The sequence below is a fragment of the Anser anser genome, assembly GCF_964211835.1.
Source record: "Anser anser genome assembly, chromosome: 9".
Lineage (NCBI taxonomy): Eukaryota > Metazoa > Chordata > Aves > Anseriformes > Anatidae > Anser > Anser anser.
This window is the reverse complement of record NC_139729.1, coordinates 27,027,502-27,053,796: the sequence shown is the minus strand read 5'-3', so window position 1 is coordinate 27,053,796 and position 26,295 is coordinate 27,027,502. Positions and strand designations below refer to the sequence as shown.

The 26,295-nt window shown below is 44.0% G+C and overlaps 1 protein-coding gene and 1 long non-coding RNA gene across 3 annotated transcripts; one reads left to right on the top strand and one right to left on the bottom strand.

Annotated features, from left to right (window-relative positions):
* Positions 1-2,684: 2,684 nt before the first annotated feature.
* Positions 2,685-11,165, bottom strand: RARRES1 (retinoic acid receptor responder 1). The gene is made up of 6 exons (XM_083847969.1): positions 10,824-11,165; positions 6,170-6,232; positions 5,065-5,239; positions 4,246-4,382; positions 3,354-3,416; positions 2,685-3,260 (listed from the first exon to the last, which is right to left on the bottom strand). The coding sequence occupies exons 1-6, from the start codon at positions 11,055-11,057 to the stop codon at positions 3,102-3,104; spliced, it is 831 nt and encodes a 276-aa protein (XP_083704095.1). The 5' UTR covers positions 11,058-11,165; the 3' UTR covers positions 2,685-3,101.
* Positions 11,166-11,312: 147 nt separating this feature from the next.
* LOC310903912 lies at positions 11,313-25,640 on the top strand. 2 transcript variants are annotated; one of them, XR_014587919.1, is made up of 4 exons: positions 11,313-18,336; positions 18,491-18,542; positions 19,842-20,041; positions 22,878-25,640. It is a non-coding gene; the product is annotated as an uncharacterized lncRNA (long non-coding RNA). The 2 variants fall into 2 exon arrangements; XR_014587920.1 differs by having other exon boundaries at positions 11,313-18,542; positions 22,878-25,639.
* Positions 25,641-26,295: the final 655 nt, after the last annotated feature.

Sequence of the window (26,295 nt, the reverse complement as noted above, 5' to 3'; positions counted from 1 at the left end):
TAATAATTTGTCTTGAAATTTGTCTCAATCCATTAAAATAATTTTATTTTTTTACTTGATAAATCATTGTTTTGTAAGTAGGCTAGTTACTACTTCTCTGTCTTTGAAAGTTTAAAAATTTTATGTTAGCGGGCTAAATACTAACTCTGGATAGGCACGGAGGATGAATTGTCATCCAATACCGAGTATTTTTCATGTCAGTGCTCCAAGCACAGATCCTTTGCTCCTGCAGCTCACTTACAGCATATAGTCCAGAGGAATGCCAGTATTTCTTCCTTATTCTTCAGAAACAATGCAAAGAACCTCCAAAGTCGTAACGAATTGACCAAGGTCATCTGTCAGTGCTGCTTGCTTATCACCAGCTCTGCTTATCACTTGCTGTACATGGCATTTGAAAAGAGTTGACAAGAACGTACATACAAGTTAACTCTTCACAAAATTATGAGCAATATGGTTTTATTTTATATGCTTGCTTTCTTGGCTCCTTTTCAGAAAGCCAAACAAGAGATTACTTTTTTTAGAATTTTACAGTCAGGAGAGCATGTTGCTGATGATGCTTAGGTCGCTAATCAGTTAATGAGATCTTGCTTGCTCATAAAGAACAGATAAAACAAGGATGTTAGAATTAGGTGAGAAAAAGAAGATACCATTTTCATTTAATTATTACCAGAAGATCCACTCTGCATTTTGTTTGCGTGCTCTCTCTTCCTGACCTACTCAGCTTAACAGCATTTTTGCAGATTTCCAGTAAACAGAGGAGGAAGTTCCAGTTCAAAACCAACTACATTCCTGGCACAGGATCATGGTTGATGTTTACCAGACGCAGAGAGAACTGCAATGGCTGGGCTTCTTTTCCTCAGCATTCACAGAAAGACAGTGAAAATTACTCATTTTAAACTTGGAATGCGTACAGTGTCAGAGATTTGTCGGTGGCATGTAAATGCTAACTCAGTGCAGGCATAATGTTGTATGTAAGTACGGTGTTGCTTTGGGCCAAATCCTTCTTGATTCCCTTACATCCGTAGCTTTTATTTTTGTGAAAATGTTCAGCTGGAACGAGTTTCAAGAAAAGCCCTGCAGGTTCTCTGACATTTGGAGATTTCCTTAAATAAGCAAACGTTATAGCACGTTTGCCAAAGTTCAAGGATGCCTTATGCAGTGTGAATGCAATGTAAGGAAAGAAATGGGGGCTAGTTATTATTTTTGGTTATATTTATGGCTTTTATGTTACGCTTTTTAGAGGCCAGTCATGATGTGAATTCTTGGCTGATAGATTCCGCCAGATGTGTGCTGGTTCTCCACAAATCTAACACAGATGATTAGACCACAGCCTCAGGTTGCAGGCACGATGTAGGGATAGCTGAGGCACGGTGAGGTCTGTTGAACTTAAATATGAGGGAGAAAAATCTACAGGCAGGCGGGAAGGCTACTGGATGTGGGGGACAGTGGACGAAAGAATGATGAAGAAACACTAGCAAGAGCTTTATTTTGGAGATTTTATTTCTTCATGTGTGTTTTTTTTAACATCAAATTTTAGGTAGCACTTGTAGTATACGTGATGTAGCTGAGCTCTTTGACATATGCTGTTCTTTTTTTTTTTTGTGTGTGTAAAGCATTCACTGTGAACCAGCTTGAGCCTCAACACACGTAACGTCTGCGTTGACTTAACCAAGACTTTTGCTTCAGTGCAAACTATGTCATTTCAGGTTCTGATCCATTGAGTGAAATCTTGGCCCTAAAGAAGTTGGTAGAAGTTTTGCCTTTGTATTCCAACAGGGTTGCTGCTTGCCCAGAAGTTACTATGTGCAGGTGCTTAACTGCCCTAAGTTGCATTATTCATATGGAATCAAAGTAATCCTGGTCTGGGAAGTTGACTGTACATGACCCTCTGTTCTAGGTATGGAGAGAGTGGCAAAGACACAGTAAGGAAATTAAACTTGTGGTTAAGTGCATTGCTGAAGTAGAGCCCCAAAGTGCAAAACCTATGCTATTTTCTTGTTTTAATTCTAAAATATATTTTAATCACTGTTTAGTTTTTTTAACTAATGTTGCCCTTAAAAGCGCTGATTTCATGCTTTTGATGAGAAGTGTTTTGCTAGGACAAAAGAAAACTCAGTATGTAAAATGCTGCTTCACTGAATGTGTTGTAATGGCTGTTATGTGCTGATACAAAAAGCTTGTCAGCAGAAGTTGTATCGGGCACTGATACGCCTGTGTAAAACACCTGAATCTGGGGGGTTATCAGATCTCCCAGCCTAACTATCCCCCAGATAGAGCCTTCACGTTAACTCCTGAAGGTAAGAGCAAGAATTGCATCTGTAGTGCAAACAGACTAAGACAACATTCCCAATTTCCGTCTGACTAACGCTGCCTGGCAGTGTTCTGGACTGGTGAGAGATGTGGCAAGACGACAAAACATGTTTTTCTTGTATCAATATTTTTTGAGTTGACTTCACAAATACGAGAGAAGAAACTTTCTTTTTATGTAAGCTTACAGAGCAGGGAAGAGCCGTGCATCAGCAGGACTAGGACAGGGGAGGTGCTGGTTACTGGCTTCTGGGTGGCTTTGTGGGGAGAGGTTTTGCTGCCTCTACTCATCCACATCCTTTCAAGTGCCTTGTACTGGGAGAAGATGGAAAATTAGGGTCAGCAGCATCGTGAAAGAAAACCCAGCTTCCACCATGTGTAATGGTATTTGTTTTATTGGAGATAACTTAAAAATCATATAGCATATATCTACCTCAAAAAAAGTCAGCAAATATTTCTTAGTGACAGATTAACACTTTTCTCAAGATTTTTATCCAAATATATTACTTTTGTTCACAAACTATGTTACTATAAGTAACAGTAAGTTAGTGACACAAAATCAACTTGTGTATGTTTATCTGTATATATATATAGTAGCAAAGTTTTAGGTAGATCTCTAGAACATGAATTTAGAGAAATATATTCATTTTGGAACAAACAGACTAGTGGAAGCAGTCGAATTTCCTGTAGTGAAATTTACTGTAGTGAGACTCGTATAGAAGAATTACCACAACTTCAGGCCTATTAACACAAAGGTTTTCTATTTAATATGTGCGTAAAGCTGACAATCTCTTTTAAAAGTTTTCTTCCCTTTCACGTATAATTCCAGCAGCCGATCCAGATTCCATTCCAGATCCATCTTCGAGCCGATGATTCTCTGAATCACAGGTGTATTTCACTTTCAGAGGGTGACCAGGAAGCCAAATGAGGCGCATGTGACACGAAATCATTTCCTGGAGAACAGATTGTAAAATATTTGTCTTTTATTGTCTTCATGCTGCTTTTCTGTTGGTGAAGGTAGGCATTATATGAATATGCGTTCTTACCTGTGTTGGCATTTCATGGAGCAGGATGACGTAGTCAAACTCAAGGGAATCATCTTTCCTCATCTGGACATGTAAAGGAAAATAAACAAACAAGAACACAAGTTATATTGGTGAAGTTCAGAATTTACCCTGATTTACTTGACTGCAGTTAGCTTGCTTTGGGAGCGAAATGAATAGGGCTCACTTACGGTAGCTGGCTGGAGTAACACAGGTTTTTGTATATGGACAGAAGGGGAATTAGGAGCACTCACTGCGTAAGAACTTTGAAGGCACTAACTACAGTGTGGCTGTAGCCTGACATGAAACGAGGCTTACACAGATGGAAATGAAGTGAGTTAACTGTCAAATAAATTTGAGAGTTTTGGCTGACTATTGAAATCGACTTTGGAAAGATGCCATTCTATGTAACGTGGGAGTAACAACTGAACACACTGTATATTGATCACGGATGAGAGGAACAAAGCTTTGGGAACTCCTATCCCATGTGCTGTAGGTGTAAGGTACGTGCACCAGAGAGCACTAACTGGACTGATGCTCCACGTAAGCTGGGCTAGAAGGGCAGACAGCACCAGGAGTGACTTAGTGTGGAGCCGATGAACTGCAGGACCAGATGTTCAAATTGTCTCCTGATTAAACCTGCAGAAAGCCAACAGACCCACTCATGCGAACAAGGAAGACCAAATTTTATCCAAATGACTTAAGTTTTTTCTGCCAAAACCTGGATTGGCAAAATAATTTATTCTGATGGAGATACTTGTATGTTGTGAAGCCGCTGGGATTTCGGAAGAATCACGCCTGTTGCAGTGTGTGAGGCTGCTGACAGCCGTTTTATTTTCTGCTCGACAGACTGTCAGCTTCTGCAAGGCAGACGTGGAATTTCCATTTCACTTACCCACTGCTTCACAGACTTGACTTGTGTCATGAAGTAACCCACTTTCTCTGTTGATTTCTCCCACATCATGTAGCTGCTGCCAGCAACAGCCAAAGCCCACACTGGCTCAAGGGCAGGTTCAATATTTCCAAAGCTGTCTGAAAGACAGTAATATAAAAATGATTAATTCTGGCTGTTCCTTAGAAAAACCAACAACCACAGAGCACTTTTGCCTGGCATAGCACTACGCCTGCAAATTGGTTCTTTTTTCAGACACGTTACAATCTTGAACAGGGAGGAGAATGAACTGGTGCTAAACCTACTGCAACCACAGAACTATGAGAGCATGATGGAAGTGAAAATTTCCAAGAGACATTACTCACAGGTTCCCCACGGGGGGGTGAGGAACCCAGTGTCCACAACAACAGAGGTCATTGCCACCTGAAGGAATGGAGAGAGCAGGGCGCTTGGTTTCCAGGATGGAAAAATTCTGTTGGTCGTCCCTTGTGAATTTCTGTCCACAGCTGGGGAAGGTGTGTGTTGAGGCAGTTGATACTACTTGAGGACATTTTGCATTCACTTTACTGTAAAATTGCATGGTCTTGTTTTTAAATCCAGAACACCCTCACAACATTGTGGTGACTCCCACCGTTGCTAAACATGGAAGGTCTTTTTCTCCCCAGGAACTGCTGGCAAGGCAGTTGTTTTGATAGCTTTATAGTTTTGGGGTTCCACTGCGTGTTTCTGCTTTTTAAAACACACACATGTTTGTTTGTATCCTCTAGTGTCCAAACTCTTTGATGTGAAATGAAACACAGCTGATTATTTGGAGGAGCATACCTGGAATATTGCTTCCAGTTATTGGTTTGGTTTGGCGCTTAAGTTTTTGGTATAATCTGTTGTCCTCTTCTTGGATTTGCTTCTGGTCTTTGGTGTTTATGCACTTGATATTGACAGCAGGTGGAGACTTTTTCTTCGGATACAAGACTGTAGCAAGGCAGCTCCCAGCATTTTCCTATAAAGGTAAAGATAAGTTTTAAATTCTAATTAACATTTTATTTACGAGCAACACATTCTTAAAAGAAAATCTTGGCATTAAGATGTCAAGTATATGTATGGACTAAGTACATGAGACACTTCGTATGAAGCTACACAGAGGTCACAGAAAGCCTTTAGAAGGATATCTTTTTTTTCCCTCCAGAAAGGTAAAGAAGTTAAAACAACAAGACTAAACTGATTTTTTTTAAAATATAATAATTAAAATGTAGCAGAAATGCACCAAGTAATCTTGGAAATTCATCTGCAAATTCTCAAGAAATAATATTAATTGATAATGGGGACTTTGATTGTATGATACTTCTGCCTTGAAACAAAAATGCTTCATATTATGTGGTACTTAGGGACATGGTTTAGTGGGTAATATTGGTACGGGGACGGTTGGACAAGATGATCTTGGAGGTCTTTTCTGACCTTAATGATTCTGTGATTAAATTCTAAGTATAATTTGAATTGTATAAGAAGCATGCAATAGAAAGATATATGCTTATAGTTAAATTGCTAGCGACAACTGTGACAGAATGAATGGAAAGAGAGTTATAAGTAAAAACGAAGCAACTGTCAATATTTACTCTCTTTGGTGCGTGGACACAACAGGAGCTACAACGGGATAACGAGGACCATACTGTGACACTGAGTTTGGATCACCACAAGGTCTGACTCAGAAGCTTGGCTGCTTGATGTGACATAGGCAGGACAGCCTCTGCAGGCAGTGAGCAAAGCAGCTAACTGCAGTGCCTGCAAACCACGGCCCGTGCTGGGAAGGTACAGCCATGAAAGTAAGGCCTAAGTTCCATTTACAGAAGCCCTTAAATATACTTTGTTCTGAAGGAGTTGGACTTCATGTAATGCACACAGTAAGAGGAAACGGGGGGGACTGCAAACTTACCCTGCTTCTGTAGTCTTCGGTAGTGAACTGCAGGTAACACTTCTGACCAACTCCTGGAATGCTCTGAAAGAGAGAAAGAGAGGAGTCAGCCCACAGGGTAGCTGTAGTCTTACGCTCTGTAACTCGCTGAGGTGTGCTACGAGCACGGAGGAGGGAACCTGAGGGTGCCTTGGCTACCTCATGCCTTGTAATGCCACGAAATTGGCCAGGTGAGGGCCACGGAGCTGATCCTAACAGCGAACGCTAAGGATCTTAATAATAAATAACCTTTATAAAAGGATCTTAAAAACAACAATAAATAAAGCAACACCTCTGTTTGGTAGTCTGATCTCTTTTCTAAAGACAATACTCTTCAGGTAAACAGGAGGGGCATTCTGGCTGTTTGCACAACGCTGGCAGTTAGAATCCAAAGGAAATGTGCACGTATTTTATTTATCTACACTTGGCCCTTTGTGTTCCATCTCATACTTTCTTCCACAAAGCCATTAATAGCGTACTGTTAGCAGAGTTTCATTTACAGGGCAAGGCCATCAGCCCAGCACCTGCCTTTAGTACATACACGTTAGGCACTGCAGATAAGAGGAAAAATTGGTTTAGTCATTTGCTCTACCTTCGGGAAATCTCCTCTTTAAAGAGAGCCAAGTTTGGAGTTGGGCCACGTAATACCGTGAAGGGAATGAAAGAAACGGAGGATGAGTTCAGACCTTTATAACCTTTTCTCTGCCCTTCTCTCCTGCCCTCATTTTGTGCACTGGTTAAAACATTGTCCTGATCTACTTAGTCTTCAGTCAAAATGACAGGTTTTTACATGTTAATACAGTACGTTTTAATCTTAGCATAGCAAAATGGTAAAAACTAGCTTTCTGAACTGCAGGTTTATGAAAAGGGTCTAATCTCTTGTAATCGCTGCGGTTAAGTCTAAGTCTCTAATTACTGGAAAGCTACCCAAAAGATGTTATGACTACAGCTTTTTTTTTTCTAGCATTCTTCATTTGATCGAGTATTGGTATTTTTAAGCACAGTGACCTAGGCTTACTCCTTTTGTCATCAGTACTACAGATAAGAGAACCTGAAATAGAGTCAGTCAGACTACGACACTCCTGAAGCAGAAGCTTAGCTCTGGATTAACTGACGATAATGGAGGGGTTTTCCTGCTGAACCTCTTCCTCAAGCGGCACAGTACAGCGCCCAGACTGCACGCTCCCAGTTACAACATCAGGGACTTGGTCCTTAACAGCAGCTCTTCTATAGTTAGGTCAGATCTTTGCAGTCCAGCATATTCAGTCATTAAGAAAAGTGTTCAGCTTTTCTTCCAAAATTACTTCCCTTGCACTGGTTTCACCTGCCTTGTCTCCTAAAGAAAAAATAATTTTTATGGCTCTGATAACTTTGACAACAGTAACCATATTCTGACAAAATATCTCAGGAGTTTCATTTCACTTGTTTGATATCGCGCTAATAAAGAAAAGATACAGTGGAACTTCTTATTCAGTCTGATTCTTCTTCAACAGAAGAGATTAAAAACTCTTCATGACTAATGGCTTGTTAAACGCTTACTTTAAAAAAGAACACACAATTCTGTGCTTGTGTGGTTTTGGAGTTGGTATTCTGTCTTCAACATCACCACCACAGCAGTACTGCTCACCTAGGAAGCTTTCAAGTGGCACCACGCAGCTAAAATACATAGGATATGCATACCTGAGAGCTTCTGATCTCTCACCGGGGAGATCTTACATTTGGCATGAAATAGTTTTATTTTTTACAAATGTATTTCTAGTTTCTAAGAAAAAAAAAAGCACTTCCACAATTACTTTCACTATCACCCCACAGTGCGTTACTGTGAACTGTTGCATAGTGTGAATTAAATAAGGGCTGAGGGATGTTGTACATGACACAATGATGGCAGGCTGAAAGTAGCCGAAGATAAAAGCATCCAAAAGAAAAGAAAACAAGTGAGTAATTCATTTTTCCACTGAATAGCTGGGTCACGGGATTGTTTTATTACCAGGCTCAAAATTAATGCAACTTTCATCGCAGATTTCTAGTACAGTAAAGGCCAGAGCAGCTATTTAAGAGCAGTTTCATTCCAGGTCCTGAGGGAGGCAGTTTGACAACGAGTTTACACTGCTCTAACCCTCTGCTGGCACAGGAAGGGGCGATCCCTCTCACGCCTTGCTGCACATTCCCATCTCCTCCGTTTGCCCACCGGCCTGCGTTCACTCCCAGGGTCAGGGGGCTCACCCGACCCCAAAGCACGACGCAGCCGGCACTGCTGCTGCACACTGCCGCGGGGTCCTGGGGGGTCCCCACCTCGCAGCCCTCCACTGCCCCTGCAAGCCGGCTCAGGTGGCTTCTCCCCTGGCTACTGGGGAGGGAAAAGCCAGCAAGGATTGCCATTTTCCTCTGCCTCTCAGTATTTTGCTTTTCCTAGACAACCTACCTACCCTGCCACTGATCTTACCTTCCCCACCCTAACTTGGGGTCCTGACAGCTGGGAATTCACAGAAACCTTTTAACTGACTTTAATATCGGGACCACAGTCCTGACGTTACACTCTCTTGTATCAAGATGAGCTTGTGAAGAGAGACTTCCATCCATAAATTTCTATTTGTAACCCAGTTTAAGCGGTTGCAGTTCAGTCAAGGGATCACCCGGCATTACCTCTGCACCTGACCTGCTGATTCACCGACCTGACTGCGCAGTTATGCTTTCCAGGTCAGGGGTACAGGAGACTGTTTTGGGGAGCCAGCGTTCTGAAAGTTTCTCTCTTGAATTCTAGGATCTTCAGCTGGCACGCACTAATGCTTCTCCTCTCAAATATGTATTTCAAAGCACAACTGTCAACAATTCCGTGAGATGCATGCTGCTGTTCACTGAAAGATACTTATTTAATTAAAAAACTCTCACATCGATGGGAAGGGACAGAAAGAAAAATGCAACCAATAGCAAGGTAGGAACCATCATGTTAAGCACACGCCTGCTACTTTTTGCCAGAAGAGGAAAGCACTGAAGTCTCCTTTTATCTGAACTTGAAAAATCCTTCACATCTAGCAGAGTTACTGTCCTGGACACTGTTTCCACTCCTGTTTCCAATTAACATGGTTTCACTGGTCAGTGGGCTAACAATGTTTGTTTTTAAATGCAATGCTCATGATTACATTTAATAATAAAATTATCCTATTTTTGCTAGATCCAATAATATATTAGCAAATAGGTAACTAGCCTTCTTGAAAAGAAACAATATTTCTGTCTCTTATATTCACATTAGATAGCACATTCCTTCCAGGAAATTCTTTTCATTTTTTACAGTGGAGGACAGGAAACAAGGCAGTGACCATGTCTGCAGCGTTTCTTCTCTTGTTTTTACAGAGTATGCAGAGAAAAAAGGGAAGTAAACGGCATAAATCGGTTACAGCAAGCTCCTACAGCATCGAGTACTGTGAGGAAATAATGAGGCGTTTCATTTCTCCATAACGAACCAATTTTTTCTTTCCTGTATTAAAAGGCAGGTAGGCAATGCTAGGTGGAGAAACTCCTTTTCCCTCATTCCAGCTGAAACTACCTCGCAAATACCCAGTTACACTGGGGCTGGAAAGAGGATCTGCACCAACCACCTCCTTCTGATACCTGTCGGTTTACAAGGGAAGTGCAGTGCTCCAGCAGCACACGCTGCTCCCAGAGGCAGTGTTGTTGTGCTTAAAAGAGGCACAAGCATCTGTAAGTGTAAATATGTACGTATGCATGCATGGTACCTTGTAAAGTGCCCGGTAAATACAAAAGGGCCACCGGTACGTTTCAAGAGAAGCGTCAAATATTGTAGTCAATTTCTGTCACTGATTTCTGCAGCAAGTTCAGAGGAAGAATGAAACGTCACACTAGCACATCCATCTTCAGCATCTGTTAAGCCGTACGTTTACCGAAGCATTTGAGAGCGATGATAAGCACAGTAAGCTACCTACAGGCTATGGTCTCAGGTAAATCTATACTGGGACACCTCACTGGCGTTCCCAGACAGGTAACGTGGCTAATGCTATCGTTCAGCCTCATCTTACACAAGGTAATACACAAAATCCAAACTGTTATGCAGTAGTTCACGTTTTGTCAAATTTGTGCTGAAAACCATAAAGGATAAGAAAGCTGAAAATGTTGGCTTATCTACCCCCTCTCCCTCAGGAGCACGCCCCATGCATCAGTTTTCCCCCTCCCATCTGCGCTGTGGTGCTTCGGGTCCCAGCTTGGGCCACTCAGAGCTATCACAACCAGCATATGGGGCTTGAATTCAGGGGATAGTTAAGTCATCAGGCAGCTAATTAATGACCTTTCGGCAGATCCTCCCTCCCTGCTGGGGGACCCGGGTGCCCTGACCCTGTGAGGGGAGAAGCAGCGCCCTGAGGGGACGTGGCCGCGCCGAGCCCCCTGAGGGGAAGAGGAGGCGGGAGCGCGCCCAGCGCCTTAGCTCGGGGCGCCTTCGCTCCTGCCCACCGCCCCATTCTCCTACAATAATTATTTTACTTTTTCGTTTCCCGGCACCGCTTTCTGCCCTCGCAGCCCTCCAAGCGCACCGCTGCGGGGCGCCCCCCGCGCCCGCCCCGCGCTCCTCAGGAGCCGCGGCCACCCCCGCGCCCCCTCCGCCGCCCCGCGGGGGTGCCGGTACCTTCACGGTGGCCTTGCGGACCTGCCCCAGCGCCCGCAGCCCGCTCGGGGACGCCGCGTGGAAGTTGTAGTTGTGCAGCGCCACCCGCGCCGCCCCCACGGCCAGGCGGCTGCTGGGGTCCAGCGCCCGCTCGACGCCCGGAGCCCAGGGCGGCTGCTCCGCCACGGCCGGCCGCGGGAGCTGGGCGCTGAGGAGGAGGAGGAGGACGGGCAGAGCGGCACCGAGCCCCTGCATGGTGCCCGGCAGGCGGCGGCTGAGCACTGAGGCGGGCTCCCGGCAGGGCCGGTACTAATAGAGGGGCCCGGCCCGCCGCCTCCCGCCCTCCCTTCCCCGCCCGGGAAGCGCCGGGGAAAGTCCGGGCTCGGCGGCTACTCCCCTTCCCCTCAGCCCTCCCACCTGCTCCGGCCCGCCTGGCAGCTCTGAGGGGGCTGAGGGCAGCCGGGGGGCCGCAGGGCTCCCCGCAGCCCCCCGGGGCTCCCCTCAGGCTCCCCCAGCCGGAATGCCCCCCCCAAGGTGTGATGCGGCCCCCTTCTCAAGTACCACGCGTGAAACACTTGTAATGACAGATAGCAGAAGAAATACAGACCGTTGTGCTACAAAAACCTGTTGTCTCCACCATTATTACTCTACGCTTCCCAAAAGCTAAACCTGCTCTCTCAGAGACACCCTGAAGCCGTCTCTCCAAGGCACAGCTGAAAAATTCTGGGAATGACACACAAGAAGCAGTTAGACACATCGCCATCCTGGCAGACTCAGGCCATGAGTTCACCCAGCCCAGTGTCCTTTGGCAGTGACTACCCAGAGAAGACTGTAGGAATGAGGAAGAAGAGGTGACGCTTCCCAGGATTACTCCCAGCTTCTCACCACTTACAACTCCGGGATTTCCTGAGGTGCAAGAGGTATTTTGTGTGCTTGGTGACCTGCAGAAGATTTCTCATCTGCACCAGAATTGTATCCCATATAGAAGGGTTAACTTTTGGTTAACTTGCCACCTCTCCTGGTTTCACAACGCACTGCTTGACTTAATGTCATATCTGGAGTGATTCTGCCGCTTTTCAGAGAGAAGTGGCATTTTTCATATATTTTGGTTGGGGAAATGTTTATAGAAATTTGCAGAGGGAGCAGGCAAATTATTTCCTTACGCGAACACTTGCCATGTTTGTCTCCAATATTTTCTGTTTAGCTGGAGGAAACCACCACGTTCCAGCCTTTCCTCATTTATCTTCACTGCGATGACAACTCAGATGTTACTTTTAAAACGAAATACAAAGCATCATTCTCCTTAGCTGACACTGGGAGCCTGAGCAGTGCCAGTTGTTTCCTGATGCTGCCAGCTTGCTTCACGCACTTCGCTTCTCACAGCAGCGCTCCGGAGGTAGGACGAGCAGCGGAGAAGTCACTTGGGCAAAGGGACTGCAGGCTGCTGAAAGGCCTCAGTGAGCCACGGCGTGAAGCAGGGATATCTGGTGAGAAAAGCTTTGGTGCAAGAGGCGTAACAGGGTGGGCAGGGAGGAGGTTAGGACTGCTAGGTGCCGCCTTCTCCAACACACAGCATTAGTACGCTCATGTGCCACAGCTGTTCCCGTTCAAGGGAAGAAGTTAGAACCACCAGCAGAGGCTTCACATTCACAGTTTTGGTGACTTGGATTTTGTGGTAGTTCAGAGTCCTAAATATGAGGTAAAAGTTTTAATTACCTTTTGTAGATCTGGGCCTTTGTCACTAATGCTGGAAAAGCCTGCAAGTCCCTGATGTCTCAGTGCTGAGCCTTGAGGCTTTGACCCCATCCTTAACTTCCTATGTGCTTCCTTTTCCCTCATATGTTCTCCTCCTTTTCCTGCTTTCTCTGTCAGCATCCCTGTCAGTGATACGGTTGTTTCCTTCCTCCAGAGCACAACAAAGACTGTGAGTAACTGAGATCTGGGGTCAATACGGACAGAAAACCTGTATCACAGAGCAGGGACAAAAAGGAATTTCCATGGCAATTTCCTAAATTGCTGTAGAGATTATGTTGCTATAATTTGCTGTTGATCTAATATGACTCCAAATTTAAAAACATTTTGACTTGGAAAAATAAAAGCTCAAATGCTGAGTAGGTCTAGGTCAGGGTTGGGGACATGTTCCTAACTAAATATATACAAACACAGGCGTTTGCTGCTTTCACAAAATTTTGAAAATGTATTTAAAGCCCTTATTGTAAGGGAAGTTATGGGGCCCTTAAAGGTGGAAAGTGCCTCCTGTAAGAGGCAGGCCTCAAGCTCTGCTCTGCTCGTTTGCTTCAGGCTTTTTGGTGACGGCGAAAATGAAGCTCTACAGTGTGCAGTATCTGAACAGAGAGAACAGAAGCTAGCGATCCAACTCGAAGGGGTATAGGTACTCCAGTTAGCTGGAACGTGGCGCAGGCAGTTGTTGTTCTATATCTTTATACCTCTCATCCCGGTTCACTTGGTCCAGGTTGAGACAGGAGGGTGGTGGTGTAAGTTACATGTTAATAACCCCCCTCTCACTCTTTCCTCTGTAACGAACGGTACGTTATGGCAGGTTTCCCAGCGTCAACGCTGTGCAGTAGTTTACATCACGCTTATGTCACGTCTGACTTGGGCCCTTCAGAAATGGAAGCGAGGGTTGTTTTGGGCAGCTGGTCTAAAAAGCGTTCTGAGGTTTTCGTTTTCTTACCATCTTTTTCATACATCAAATACTTGCTTAGAGGCCAGTTATTCCTAATTTGTTTCATATTTGAAGACTATTTCTATATCCTTTGTAAGCATTTTACAACAGACCTCACTGGCTCATAATCACTAACAGATGACTGTAATATAATACACTGAATTTGGACAAAATTCAGTTTATTTTGTTTTGCAACTTTTCTAGTTCTAACTTCAGTGTCTTGCTGTAGTTAAAAACAAGCTCTTTATGGCCCTCTTACTTAATTTTAAGGGAATTATGCATAGCATTTTTTTTACACCATCAATAACTACATCTTGATTTTTACTCTCAATAATTAATCACAAGACCTTATTTTCTGTGTAATGTCTCTTTTTATTTTTTTTTCCCCCCGATAAATAAACCTTTTAATAGTTGATCATTTAATGCATTTCTAGGCTGACCTTGCCTACGGTTAAGCTCAGACTTAAAAATATGTATGTCATTTTTAGTGTGGCTCATTTTTTTTCAGGGAAATTTGGTTTTAAAGGCTTCTGACTATTTTTAGGTCTTTCTGATCATAGATAAGATTTTTTTTTAAAAGATGAACGTATATATTAAGTGTCCCAAGCAACAGTTTCCATTTTTGCACATCCAGGTAGCAGACTTTTCCCAGCGGTTTGTGTGTATGTGACTCAGCTCAGACTGTGTTTTCCTGCAGATGTTAGTGCTTAAAATTCTTGATATGTGTTGTATTTTTCCGAAAAGGGAGGCAATGTTAAAGCCAAAGTGACACCTTCTATACTTTAAGTGAGCATATAGTAAAAAACTTTTCTAAAAACCTGTGTATAATGTGTGTTGATTGGACTAGGAGGAGGTTTGCAGTGTAGCTGTAATAGTTCCATAGGGAACTAAAAAAAAAAAAACAAGATGAGAGAAAGCAGTTGAAGGTAATTCATGTCACAGTGAATATTTATTGGCTTCAAGGACTCTGACTTGTTCTCCCATTAAATTTATGGGATTGTTTTTGACCAGAACTGTTGGAGCTGGGATACGAAGAGAAGTGTAAGAACTTGAAAGCTGTTCATTACTTAAATACAAGTTGTTTGGGTCAATACAGGGGAATAACGCTTGAAATGTGAGGGATTTTGATATCTGTGTCAGTCAAGAAGGTCTAATAATCCATAATCCCTCCTAGCCAAAATATGCAAATTGATCAGTGCTATCTGCTTGCATTGTTTTGTGTATTTTGTGTATTGCCTAAAAATGTGTGCCAATATCCTCTAAAATTCAGAGTCAGGAGTAAGCTTCAGCGTTTTCTTTTAACTGCTCCTGTGCTGTTGGCAAACTTCTCCAGTGAATTATCCATCAGGACTTGGAGGCTCCTCTAGTTCAGAGGCTATGTCTGGTGGTGTAAATCACCTTTAATCTCCCACCGTACTCTCTTCTGCACAGCTGTTTGAAGCCATGTGGCATTTCTTGCAATTTGCTGTAGCCTTAGTGTATCAGATCAATACCTTTGACAGCCCATCAAACATTTAAATACAGAAAAACTTTGTGAACCTAGTGAAAGAGGAAGAACACAGAAATTCTCAAGCACACTATAGGATTTTACTGTGTCAATGGATTTTAGCCACTATTTGTATTGTCTTCCCCAAGGTTAGCAACATTTCTTCCCAAAATACGAACAGTGGTTGCAGTATAAATGTGCTAGCATCAATTCTAGTAACAGAAAGTGCGTGCAATTTGGATCCATTTTCCTCTTCATTTAATGGTGGTATCTCATGTATCTGGGGAATTCAGCATGAAATTGCTTATCGTTGGGCTGCATCTTTAACTATTTCAGGTGGCTACGGCAATACACATCACCGATTCTTTGGGATTTTCTTGAGGGTGTACCTCATAATAGGACCACGTTTAAAGTCATCTACGCTGGGGAATAGTCCCAAAGCTACGATGTACCACTTTTACAGCTACTGTTAATTTCTTAACCTTTGTAAAGGATCAAGTGTGCAGACTGATGCCACACGCCTTGCACTGCCAGCATCTGCGGAGTCTGTCTGGGAGAGGGGTAAGCTGCCCGGGCTGTCAGCAGGAAAGGTTTGCGGGGAATTTCCTGGCAGGGACATTGCCTAGGGGTTGCTGGGCTTGAGAAAGGAGAGGAGCTTACAGCAGATGGCTTAATTTAAGACATAAACAATGGAATCAGAAATCATCTTGTGCTAGAAAACGGGAATAAATATGAAATGACTTAAACCTGAGAAAAGTGAAAGGCTGTATGTTACAACAAGGGAGAGTAAATGATTGCAGCTTATTGCTACTATTATTCTAACATTAAAAGGGTGTACAAAACATTTTGCTAATCTGTTTAGATTTTCTTTTGATTATGGAACATGTATGGCATTAACACGCTTGGGAGAAATGTCAGTTTATAGACTGGCCCCAGCAAGCACACCCCTTACATGCCCCGTGAGATATAGTCACTACAGAGACAAGCGTGAGCAGAAACAATGAACAATGCTTCTTAATCACAGTTCTAAAAACTGAACGGATCTAGGGCACATGTTCGGGCCTGTTCAAAAATACATGGAAATTAAAGCAGCCATTTAAAGCCGAAAGTATTGCTGATAGAAGAACAAAGGTAACTGAGTGCTCTGTGCTCCTGGTGGTCACCACCGGAGGAGCTCAGCCAAAAGGCTGGGCAGAGCCGGGATGCTTGGGGGCTCTTTCTGCCCTCTGTGCGGCTCTTGCAGCCTTCCTGCCTCTCCAGAGACACGGAGACAGCGCTCCAGATCTCCGAAAGATGGAGTCTAAAACGAAGCTTCTAAAAGCACTGCTCGTATGTAATTCCTCCTGGCAGGTCTGGGTGGATGCTAAGTCATGACCCCTCGCCTCACGCACACGGTTTTATTTTGTTTGAGGTTAACATTTACCTCATAGCTGACAGCAATAAAAATCACCTCGAAACACAGGCGTTTCTGACACTGTTTTATTAAAGAATCAGTGTATGTCACTGTTAAATAAGCATTGCAACAGAACAATCATTTTTGAATTGTTTAGTTGCTCAATGTTTAAACAAGGCATTAAATGTTTGCACAATAAGGGAACAACGGCTCAGTTAGTGTTTTAAGTAAGGTGGGGACAAATGAGCGAATTCTTACACCGGATTCCTTAACACTGCATCACAAGTTGTCTTCTTGCAGGTGACGTATTCGAAAAGATCCAGCAGAGGTAGGAGCTGAGAGGAAACGCATTTTTCATGTCTTGCTCACTCTGTCCTCCCTTTTCTCCTCAGGTTTGTGACCGCTGCTCTCTGGGCAGGGAGCATTTCCAGGTGTCCGCTCTCACCAGGAGCAGGGGGTGCCTACGTGGCAGGTCCAGCACCTGTACGATCGGAAGGCAAAATGAGCAAAACACTGGTGGAGGCACAGCCGGGGCCAGCCCTACAGTCATCCTGAACAGACGGTGCTGGGCAGACCGAAAGCCTACCCTCATTCTTTTTTCTTCCCCAAAGTTTCTGATGTCTCCCAGAACAAAGATGAAACACACAAACATTCCTCATTGAAAGGTTCCCCAGGTCAGTTAGTGATTTTGACAGGAAAATGAGTAGACTTTATTCGTAATTCTCCGTTAAGAAGAAAGATACAGGTTTGTTGCAGGGAGACATTTCAGAGATCGGTTGATTCATATGTGGAGTCTTATATTCACATAAGGAATTTTGAACTTATTTTTTTTAAGATATACTCAAAGTGAAACACTGTAATCAGTGTAATGGCGTGGTGACAATTGACACGTCCCTGGTTTTACTGTTCTTACGGTGTTCCCTGTAACTCCGGGTGATTCAGTCCTGATGCAGACCCTGAATAAAGGCAGGTTTCTCATCAGGACCTTCTAAACTCATCTCACAGTACTGTGATGTTTTTTCACTGGGAGGCACCTATGTGGTTATCACAGATGCTACTTGTGCAGCTTAAAAAATAAACTGGAGCTACATTTTTACTCTGAGCATTAGATATATAGGGAATAAAAACATAATTTTCTTTAAGAAATTCAGATATACATTACTCCTTTATGTGCTAAGGAACAGTTTGTTCTCTCAGCACTCTCCGGCTGGTCCATGGCAGTTTCCTTCCCATTGCTCCATCTAACGATAATCTCATTTCTTGGTTCTGATTAGGGATAATTCCTTCTTTGTTCCTTTCTGCATCACTGTGCGTTCCCAGAACTTCTACGAAAATGAACTTTTTACTCGATTAGTCATTCTGTTTTGACAAATGCGTACTCATTTCCTCGCGTATACGTATAAAACTGTTTGTGTTTATTTCTGCACATCGTGCCGTTGGGTTTAACCAGCAGGATGATAGTGGAGTCGAAATGGAAATCTCTCTGTTAGGTTTGAGGATTAAAGAAAACATGGAGAAACAACATTGCTTGCAGAGCGCAGACTTCAGAGTGGCCAATGTGGTGCTTCTCATGAGCATTATAGTCTCTTAAACACTGTTTATACTGAAAAAAATCCAAGTCACATTTGAAAGCTATGATCTCAGCAGTGGCTTTGATCCCATAATAAGACTGAATAAAAGGCTCAACAAAAACACAGTGTGTGAAGAGCAGTAGAGGAGCACTACCCAGTAATTTTCAGAGACATTAATGCCAGTTGGAGTGACTACAAGGAGAAAGTCCTCCAACTTTCAGTGCCATTGAATTTAAGAGAACTTGTGTAACCTGGCAGATCTCCAGTGACACGAGCTGAGTGCTGCAGACCCGCATCCCATCACAGCAGACAGCGAACTGACCATTTGCATCCTCGCCTCTCTCTGCATGCCATCGTAAAAAATGTTCTTGTGCATTCGGTCAAAAATGCTCAAATAGGTATTAATGTTTGGTATTTTTCCTTTATATTATGAGCTTCTATGAGAAACATAGCAAATTAAAATAAGTGTTTAATGTCAAGTATAGTCTAAACAGTTGTTCTGTTCCGGAATAATGAGCCTTCGATATATTCAAATGTTCCATATTTTATCAGATTGCTTTGGAATTCCACAGCCTGGTCTCTAAGTTTACACATCAGCAGATTGGTAAGTCAAGCTCTAACAATTTTATGGATTTTTACTGATACTTTACTGATGGGGAATGAGACATTAAATCAGTTTATCTGGTAATGATTGGCGCGTTAACATAGCTCAGGAGACGGTTGTGCCCAGCCCCAGGACGAACCACAGAGCTGCAGTCACTCTGACATCTCGCATAAAGGCGAAGTCACTGGGCAGCTTGTTGTGCTTTTTGCATGCCCAGGGCTGAGCCATAAAGGCACGGAGCAGTCACCAGGTTTCTCCTGCAGTTTGCTGAACACATTATTTGTCACCCGATGAAATGTCCTTCTAGCCCCGTGTTTGTTACCACCGACTAAAAGCCACTAATTCATTAGCTAAGCTCCTTCCAGCAGGGGTTATAATATGATCTAGGAAATTATTCTGCTGTTTCACTAAATCAAAGTGAAATGTCAGGGATTTTGGTTTGATACCCTCCCACGGCTTTAAGAAAATGCAATTTATGGCAGAAACCAGATTAATATTTTATATTTCACAGATGCAAATTTGACATTTTCTGTTGGAAGAGCTCTGGTTCTCCTGCTGACACTAATGCATTAGCAATGAAAGCCTGGGATGAGGGAAGTTCTGATCAGCGGCTGCGTGCGATGCATAAAACAAAGCCCTCTGCCGTTCGGTTTTGGCGGGGGGCAGGGGTTAATGCCGGTGTCTGTACTGAATCAATGTCAGCACGAGATGTGCCATTAGGGTTACAAGGTAAAGCTATCTTCAGGATGCTTCTGTTAATATTTTTAAGAAAAGGTTCATCCGCAATTGGGGGATTTTGCCCTGCCTGATATGACTTACTAGGTGTTTTTATAACGTGCTGAGGTGTTTCTATCAACATCTCGGACGAAAGGGCCTGCTGCCAATTTAAGAGCCCGATGCGATTCCGCTGGAAATCGGCAGCAGGTCTGCTGCCAGGTGGGAACGGGGCTGGGCTGCGGAGCTGTGACACGGCCATGGGCAGCACACCCTGCCACATGGGCACGACACAGAGCTGTAACACACAGAACTGAGGCACTGCTGTGAACACCGTGTTTAAGATTTCCTTCCTGAATCCCTTATCCCATCCACCTGTCCCAGTAATTTTTAACCAAGACTGGTATTCCGTGCTTGGTCTGGTCCCAACAATCTCCAAAATGATTTGAAGAAAATGAACGAGTAAACAAAAGAGAGGGAGAACTTTTACTTTCTTCTGTGTAAGGTACGACTACAATTGCAGCGTTTTCCATGCGGATGGCTCAAGCACATACTGAAATTTTCTTTTGACTTTGTTTTAAACAGTTCTGACTGACCCTGCTTCCAAAGGTGAACATGAAGAACAATGGCAAGAGAGCGAGTGCTGAGCGTATTTAAAGCACAATAATGGGAAGTGCCGATGACCTCCAATTTCCATTGAGCCCTTTTCCTTCCCCTGGCAAAACCTATGTCGTGTCACTGTCACTGCGCGACTGGATCCTGGTGCTGTGAGCCCCTTCAATAAGGTAATTGTTATCAATATTAGGAACATTTATATTTGAGTGGTAACATTTTCAGGGTACGATGATATCTCATCACAATATAAATAAACCTTTTAAACGCATGCATAAGTTGCTGCTTATGAGAGACGCAGTCCAATCTTAAAGAGCAGGTTTCTCTCAGTAACATCTTCCAGCTGAATTTCTAACGAACACTTGGTGAAGTACTAATAATGCGCACTTTGAATAAAAACATCACTGATTGTATACTTCCTGAATTTCTCCTCCACATTTGTGAGAAGCAGGATATTAGGTTTTAAGAAGTCTATATGCTTTTGGCTTCTATGTAATGACAAATCAATTTTAATTTTAATAACTGGACCTTTGTACTGACCATGTTAAAGTATTTTCCAAAGTAATTTGATGTAACACAGCCATGATTTACACTGGGTAGCTGAATGCCAGTTCCTTCATTGCTCCTGTTTCTGTGTTTTCTGCTGCGCCATATTCTGCCGGCTGTCTTTGGGAGGTTAAACGTGTTATTTTTAACTGTTCTAACTTTGCCATAATGCACGAACTGCAGACAGAGATGGGGAAAAATAAAGTGGTCCCATAGCAGCTGGGTGCTTTCAGCAGTCAGCGCTCAGCCCTGTGCAGATTGCAATTGCAAGTTTGCACAGATAAAACGCAGGCAAGGCAAAATGCGTTAATGGACAGAGAGGAGAATGCAAAGGATTTTATAAAGCACTTGTGAGAGCAATTTAGTTTTGCCTAGTAATACATCACTAGAGACAGCAAAAACGGGGAGGATGGTACTTTTTAGCCGTATTCCCCCATGGGCATACGTGCAATCCCCTCTGTGTATTCTGACCATTTGTCAGTGCAGAAGATTTCAGATTTAGCCTGGTGTAACTCGTGCAGGGCTCCCATGCAGCCTTCTAGGTGAAGCCCGATGTAATTATGTGGTTTTGTAACATTAAATCCACGAAGTGTGACCTTGTTTAAAAAAAAGCCTCCGTTGTGCAAGTGCCTCATTGTGACCCTGGCGCTGCTCAGGGAACCTGATTGCAGCGACACAGCGAATTCTCAAATCTGCACGTGTTTAATTGCAGCTGAGGAATTAGCAAAAGAAAAGACTCAGAGGGACGTAGTGCATACAAAGGTAGAAGGAAATGCCTCCCGTTTGCTTTCACAAGTGATGTTGCAAACCAGACACGCTTACTAACTTCTGCTGAAGACAAATAAAAATATTTTTCCATATGCAACCTTGCAATTGTAAAAAGAACAAAAACCTACTGGAAAAGATTAGTTTATGCTGAGATTATGCAGCTGTTATGATTTAGGTATTTCTTTTTAATGACTTGGTTTTTAGCCTTCTGGATGTAACAAACAACCTCGTGTTTGCAGTGAAGGCAGCATTTTAGAAGGAGCAGAGAAAATTTGACATTGGCTTGAAAACTTGCTTCTTAGGCCTGAAGCAATTAACTGCAATAATTAGGCCACCTAAAATGGAGGGGCCTTCGACACAAATATTTCACTTATGAAAGCAGACTGTTGATCCAGAGAGGACCCAATTAGAAGAACATATCGTGAAGGGAGGTCACTGAAATTAAATTAAAGATGATTTGAAATGAGGTAGAGAAAGGAACAGAAATTTGCAGTTCTGTGTTATAAGATACAAGAGACGATGGAAGATCAGCACCAAAAATTACAGACAGCGGGATGGGAACGGACCCGGGGAGGTCGTGCAGCCTGTCCCTGGCTGATTGACCTCCTGAGAACAAAGGTGATTGTTTATCTCAGGAAAAGCCATGGCTTTGTCAGGGCAAACATCATAAAACTGGGACTGGTGATTTAGCACCCGATCTTAAAGCTGAGTGATTTACTTTTCACCTGTGTGCTTGTTAGGGATGCCAGCGCGTCTTGGTGCTGTCAGCCGCAGGGTCAGGGCCCGCAGTAATTGTGTATTAAAAGCATTAAATACACATTAATAACTTGGGTGCACAGAAAGGCACGACTGAAGGCCTAAAGTCCGCAGGAATCTTCCTCTTGCTTTTGCTGGACTCCGAGTAGGGTGTAAAGTAAAAAAACAAACAAACAAAGGAACAAACACACAACCTCCCAACAAACCACTAAAGCAACCCTTTCAGTGTCCCCCAAGGAATGATTTCCTGCTGCGGGTTGACATGGAGACACAAAAAAGATGCAACTCCCACAGTTTTGTGTATTCGGGCCTGCATTTGGAAAGAGGAATATCTTTGCTTCCCTTGTTTTAGTATCGTTATGTTCCCTAAAGCCGTGTTCTCGAGGGTTGCAGCACCAGGCAGACGCCAGTTTCACATTTTCCCAGCCTCGGTTTTGGGAACACGCTACGTATGGCTGTGCACAGTGCGCACTTTTAAAACCACCTTCCTTCTCAGATGTACCAGCTTGGATTTGAGGAATGGTATTTCCACATTTGGGCCCTTTCCCTAGCTGTTATACTAAAATTTTGAGCACTTGGCATGTTTTTGTTTTTTTTTTTAACTAGTGCTTTGACCACCATTTGTCAGGCTCTACGGCTTAGCCTAAGACTACAGTGTCAACAGTAAATTGTCACTTTGGGGGCAATATTGAGTGCTAATTAAGAGGAACTGCAGGAGTGTGGTGGCAGATTATTAATAGTGAGTGTACAAAATCAATCTCAAAGGAGGAGTGTATCTGAGTTTAACAATGCCTTGTTGCTAAATCCGTATTTGCTGAGTAGCCAGTGCACACACGAGTGAGGAAAGCATTGCAACAGCACCAAGATTTTCTTACAGAATCAACAAATCGTCTGCGGCAGCGAGTCATTTACGTCTGGATGCTGTTTCTTTTCTTACAGACCCCCTGCCCCAACTCTCGCTGCGGCACTTGCTGCGTCCAGGCGGGGTGGTGGGGGCTGAAACCTGCCGTAGGCTGCGGCTCAGGGTGCCCCTGGCCCCGGGGAGCCGATTATGACATTTTGAGCCCATTCATTGCCCCGTTTATTTCACTGTTGGCTTCCTTGAAGACATGTGCTGTGAGTGGTGAGTCAGCCGTCAGTTCTTCCCAGTCCCGCAGGACCTCTGGGAGGCTGGTTTCGATCGCAGCGCTGCTCTCCCACGTCCTGGAAGCACTCGGTGTTTGGGGCAGGTTGCTGGGCTGCATGCCTCTGCTGGACACCTTCCACGGCCGGAGCCGGCGATCGAAACGTTATCTCCCGGGCGTAACGCTTGTGACGTTATCTGCCTGAGAAGCCCGGCGCTTCGGCTTTGTAGCGAAAGGACGCTGGGCGTGAGGCTGCCGGTGGGAAATATTTCTGGGGAATAAAGGCCGGAAACGTGCTGAGAGGAGCGCTGCTCTTTCAGGTTTTTGTAAGAAACTTTGGCCCTGCTTGTGAGGCAGAAAGTGCAGTAAATGGGGAGCCAGGGCTAGGAGAAAGGAGAGCAGAAGCTGAAATGATGCTGGGACGGTTAGGGATGGAGACAGGACGGTCCTTTTTGGCAAATCTATACAAAGAGTCACACTTCAGAGCAAGTTTACATCGAGGTGTTTTGTTCTGCTGTAGTTTACATTCAGGAGAAAGCAAAGTCTGGAAGCTTACACCTGGAGTGTGTGTTCCTGCTCCGCCGTAGGCTCAAAGCCTCTTCTGCAGGCTCGCAGGGATTATCGTTGTCAGGAGTTTGGGATTCCCGGCTCTGCTTTCCTTTTCTGTGGCACAAAGTAACTCTCAGGAGCAAGTAACCAGCGCTCACCCTGGGCGTTTTGATGCCACCGCTCTGCCTGGGCTGATCCGCACCTTCCTCGTCATGGTGGTTGCTTTGGTAATTAGCTAATTAGCGGGCCGGCAGTGGTAATAACCACCGATGTAGTTTTATTTTGAGCCTGTTCTTCACAAGGCTCACAGCAGACAGGGATCTCTGGATGCTGTAAATGTTTTTCACGTTCTCAGTCAAAATATTTTGGCATATGTAATATTTTTAATAACCGTGACGGGGCTGCTCAAGCGTGCTAATACACCGAGAGCGATTTGATCAGTGCTCACCACGAAGAGTAGCGTAAGGCACAGAAACGGGCAGCCTTTAAAGGGAAAAGAAAACCTGCAAAAGCAGATTCCAGGCAAAAATGGGTACACAGACGAGGAGCTCTGAGTAGTTTGCAGTGTGACTTTGATGCATGGGAACTCTGGAAAATTTTGGCTCCTACATGGTGCAGATTTTCAACACCTTACTGTCAAAGCTAGAGTTTTGCTCAATGTGACTACTTGTTCACTGTTTTCTTCTTGTTGTTCAGTAGATATTTGTTCACAAATATCTGTATAGTTGTTCACTGTTTTATCTAAATCTTACCCAGACACGCAGGTCTACACCCTCAGTCCCACTGAGGTGCCTGTCTGGATCCAGGACTAAATTACTGGAGAAAACGTAACCCTTGGGCAGTACGTGCTGCTCCGGGCTGAGGAGTGAACGAGGACAGTGCCACTTTCTATGAAAGTTTATGGCACAAAAAATGTCATGGCAAAATGTTCCTTTCTTTCTTTAAAAGAAGAAAAAAAAAAAAAGATCCTGGCTCCTTTGTGAGATTAGCCCTGTGTCTGTTGGCAGCTTGGCTGCAAGAGGGGAGAAGGAAGCACGCACGCCTTGAGCTTGCTGGTCCCAGCCCTGCATAGCACGTACCAGAGCACGGCTGGGATGTGAGAGCATTTGTTCGACCCCTCTCACCTCTGATGAATCTACTGGCCATCTTATTCCCTAGAAAAATCAGGTTTTAAGATGGTAAAAAACCACTAATTGTTTCTTCTCTTCTCGTAGCGATGTAAACACTCCCATGCAGCGCAGGAAAGCCATCCAAAATAACACAGTGCTTACCGGTGCCTGGTAAGACTCCAAGGGGCACATGCCCCAAATAAATTAAGTCAGTTCGTTCACTGGTGGGTTGTATGTAAATTGGTTACCAGGGCAGTTGCCTGGAGCTCTCAGAGGCTAAGCCTGTCCCAAAGCACTTATTGTTAAGAGTGTAACTATAAGCTGGAAGAAGTGTGATTTCGCACAGCTCGCCAAGGGAAGCAAACTTGCCAGGTCTTGTAGAGGGGCCGGGATGGGATGTTGTTACTTGGCATCATTCTCGAAAGCAAGATTTTTATCTGTTCCCTTTCCTGAGTTCAGTTTTCTCTTTCCATTTTACTTCCCTATAATTTTACAAAGCAGTGTGCTTGGCATTTGTTGTTAGATGGTAGATATTTGAAATAAAAGTGTCACATCACTTCACTGTGTTGCTGTATTTTATTTGAATATGTTGTGGTTGTGGCTCACATTGTAGATATGTCACATGAACTGACTGCTCACGTTTCCAGAAAAGAAAAAAAAAAGAAAAAGCCTTTACTTTCCAGATAGGGGAAAAGAAGAAAACTTCTTTTTTTTTTCCTCTTCAATTTCTTCTACATTATGACTTCATCCGATGGTTACAGTGCAGACCCTGGGCTTTGACTGAGATCATAATAAAAGGTTGCATCCCTTGGCGTTGCGTTTGCAGGATTTGGTTCATAACTGCTATTTGTAAGGCAAGTTCTCACCCAGTGCTGCGGGATGTCCTGTTATTGCTGCCAGCCTTTTGCAGTGGAACTCAATATTAAAAAAAAAAACCTCCCGTGTGTTGCTGCAACAGAATTTATCCAAGAAGTTTCCCTTCTGTGAAGAACTTGAGAACTTTATTTCCTGGCGGTGTACATGAGTATTTATGAGCCTGTAAACCTGTTTTAAACTTGCAGTGCTTCGGAGATGTTCAGGTAGGCTGAATTAGCAAGACAGTGCTATCAAACCCTGAGGCTCCTGGAGCAGATCTGTGGGAAATGCAAGCAGTTAGAGGCACAGAAACAGGTGGGAAAGAGGAACTGAAAGAAGCAGTGGATGTGCAGGGGAACCCCTAACAGCGAGCTGGGTTTCACCCAGCCTCTGTGCCGGGTGTGGATTGCCCAGGTGGGGCAGGAAAGGAGCTGCAGCCAGTGCTGGGGCACAGGGCACCTGAGCGGGAAGGGTTTTCGGCAGCCTGGGGTCAGAGAAGCCAGCACAAGCCTTGGGCTGATTCCTGGGCTGGGAACATTCAAAGAGACAAAGAAGAGTTTCCAGTACAGGTGTCTGTGTGGTGTGAGCTCTTCCCGAAGATCAGCTTCCCCTTCAGAGACTTTGGTTCTGTTTAAATAAAGCAAATGACTCATTATAGATCTGAAAGGTATCCGCATGTGTGAAGTCCAAAGAAATGTCCCAAAGCAGCTCAGCGCAGTG

Bases quoted from the DNA above. Each gene is read 5' to 3' on its own strand.
- RARRES1 (XM_083847969.1), bottom strand. From the start codon at position 11,057: ATGCAGGGGCTCGGTGCCGCTCTGCCCGTCCTCCTCCTCCTCCTCAGC. The intron at 6,233-10,823 runs GTACCGGCACCC...TCTCTCTTTCAG, and splicing joins TCCGCAAGGCCACCGTGAAG to AGCATTCCAGGAGTTGGTCA. The intron at 5,240-6,169 runs GTAAGTTTGCAG...TTACCTTTATAG, and splicing joins CCGAAGACTACAGAAGCAGG to GAAAATGCTGGGAGCTGCCT.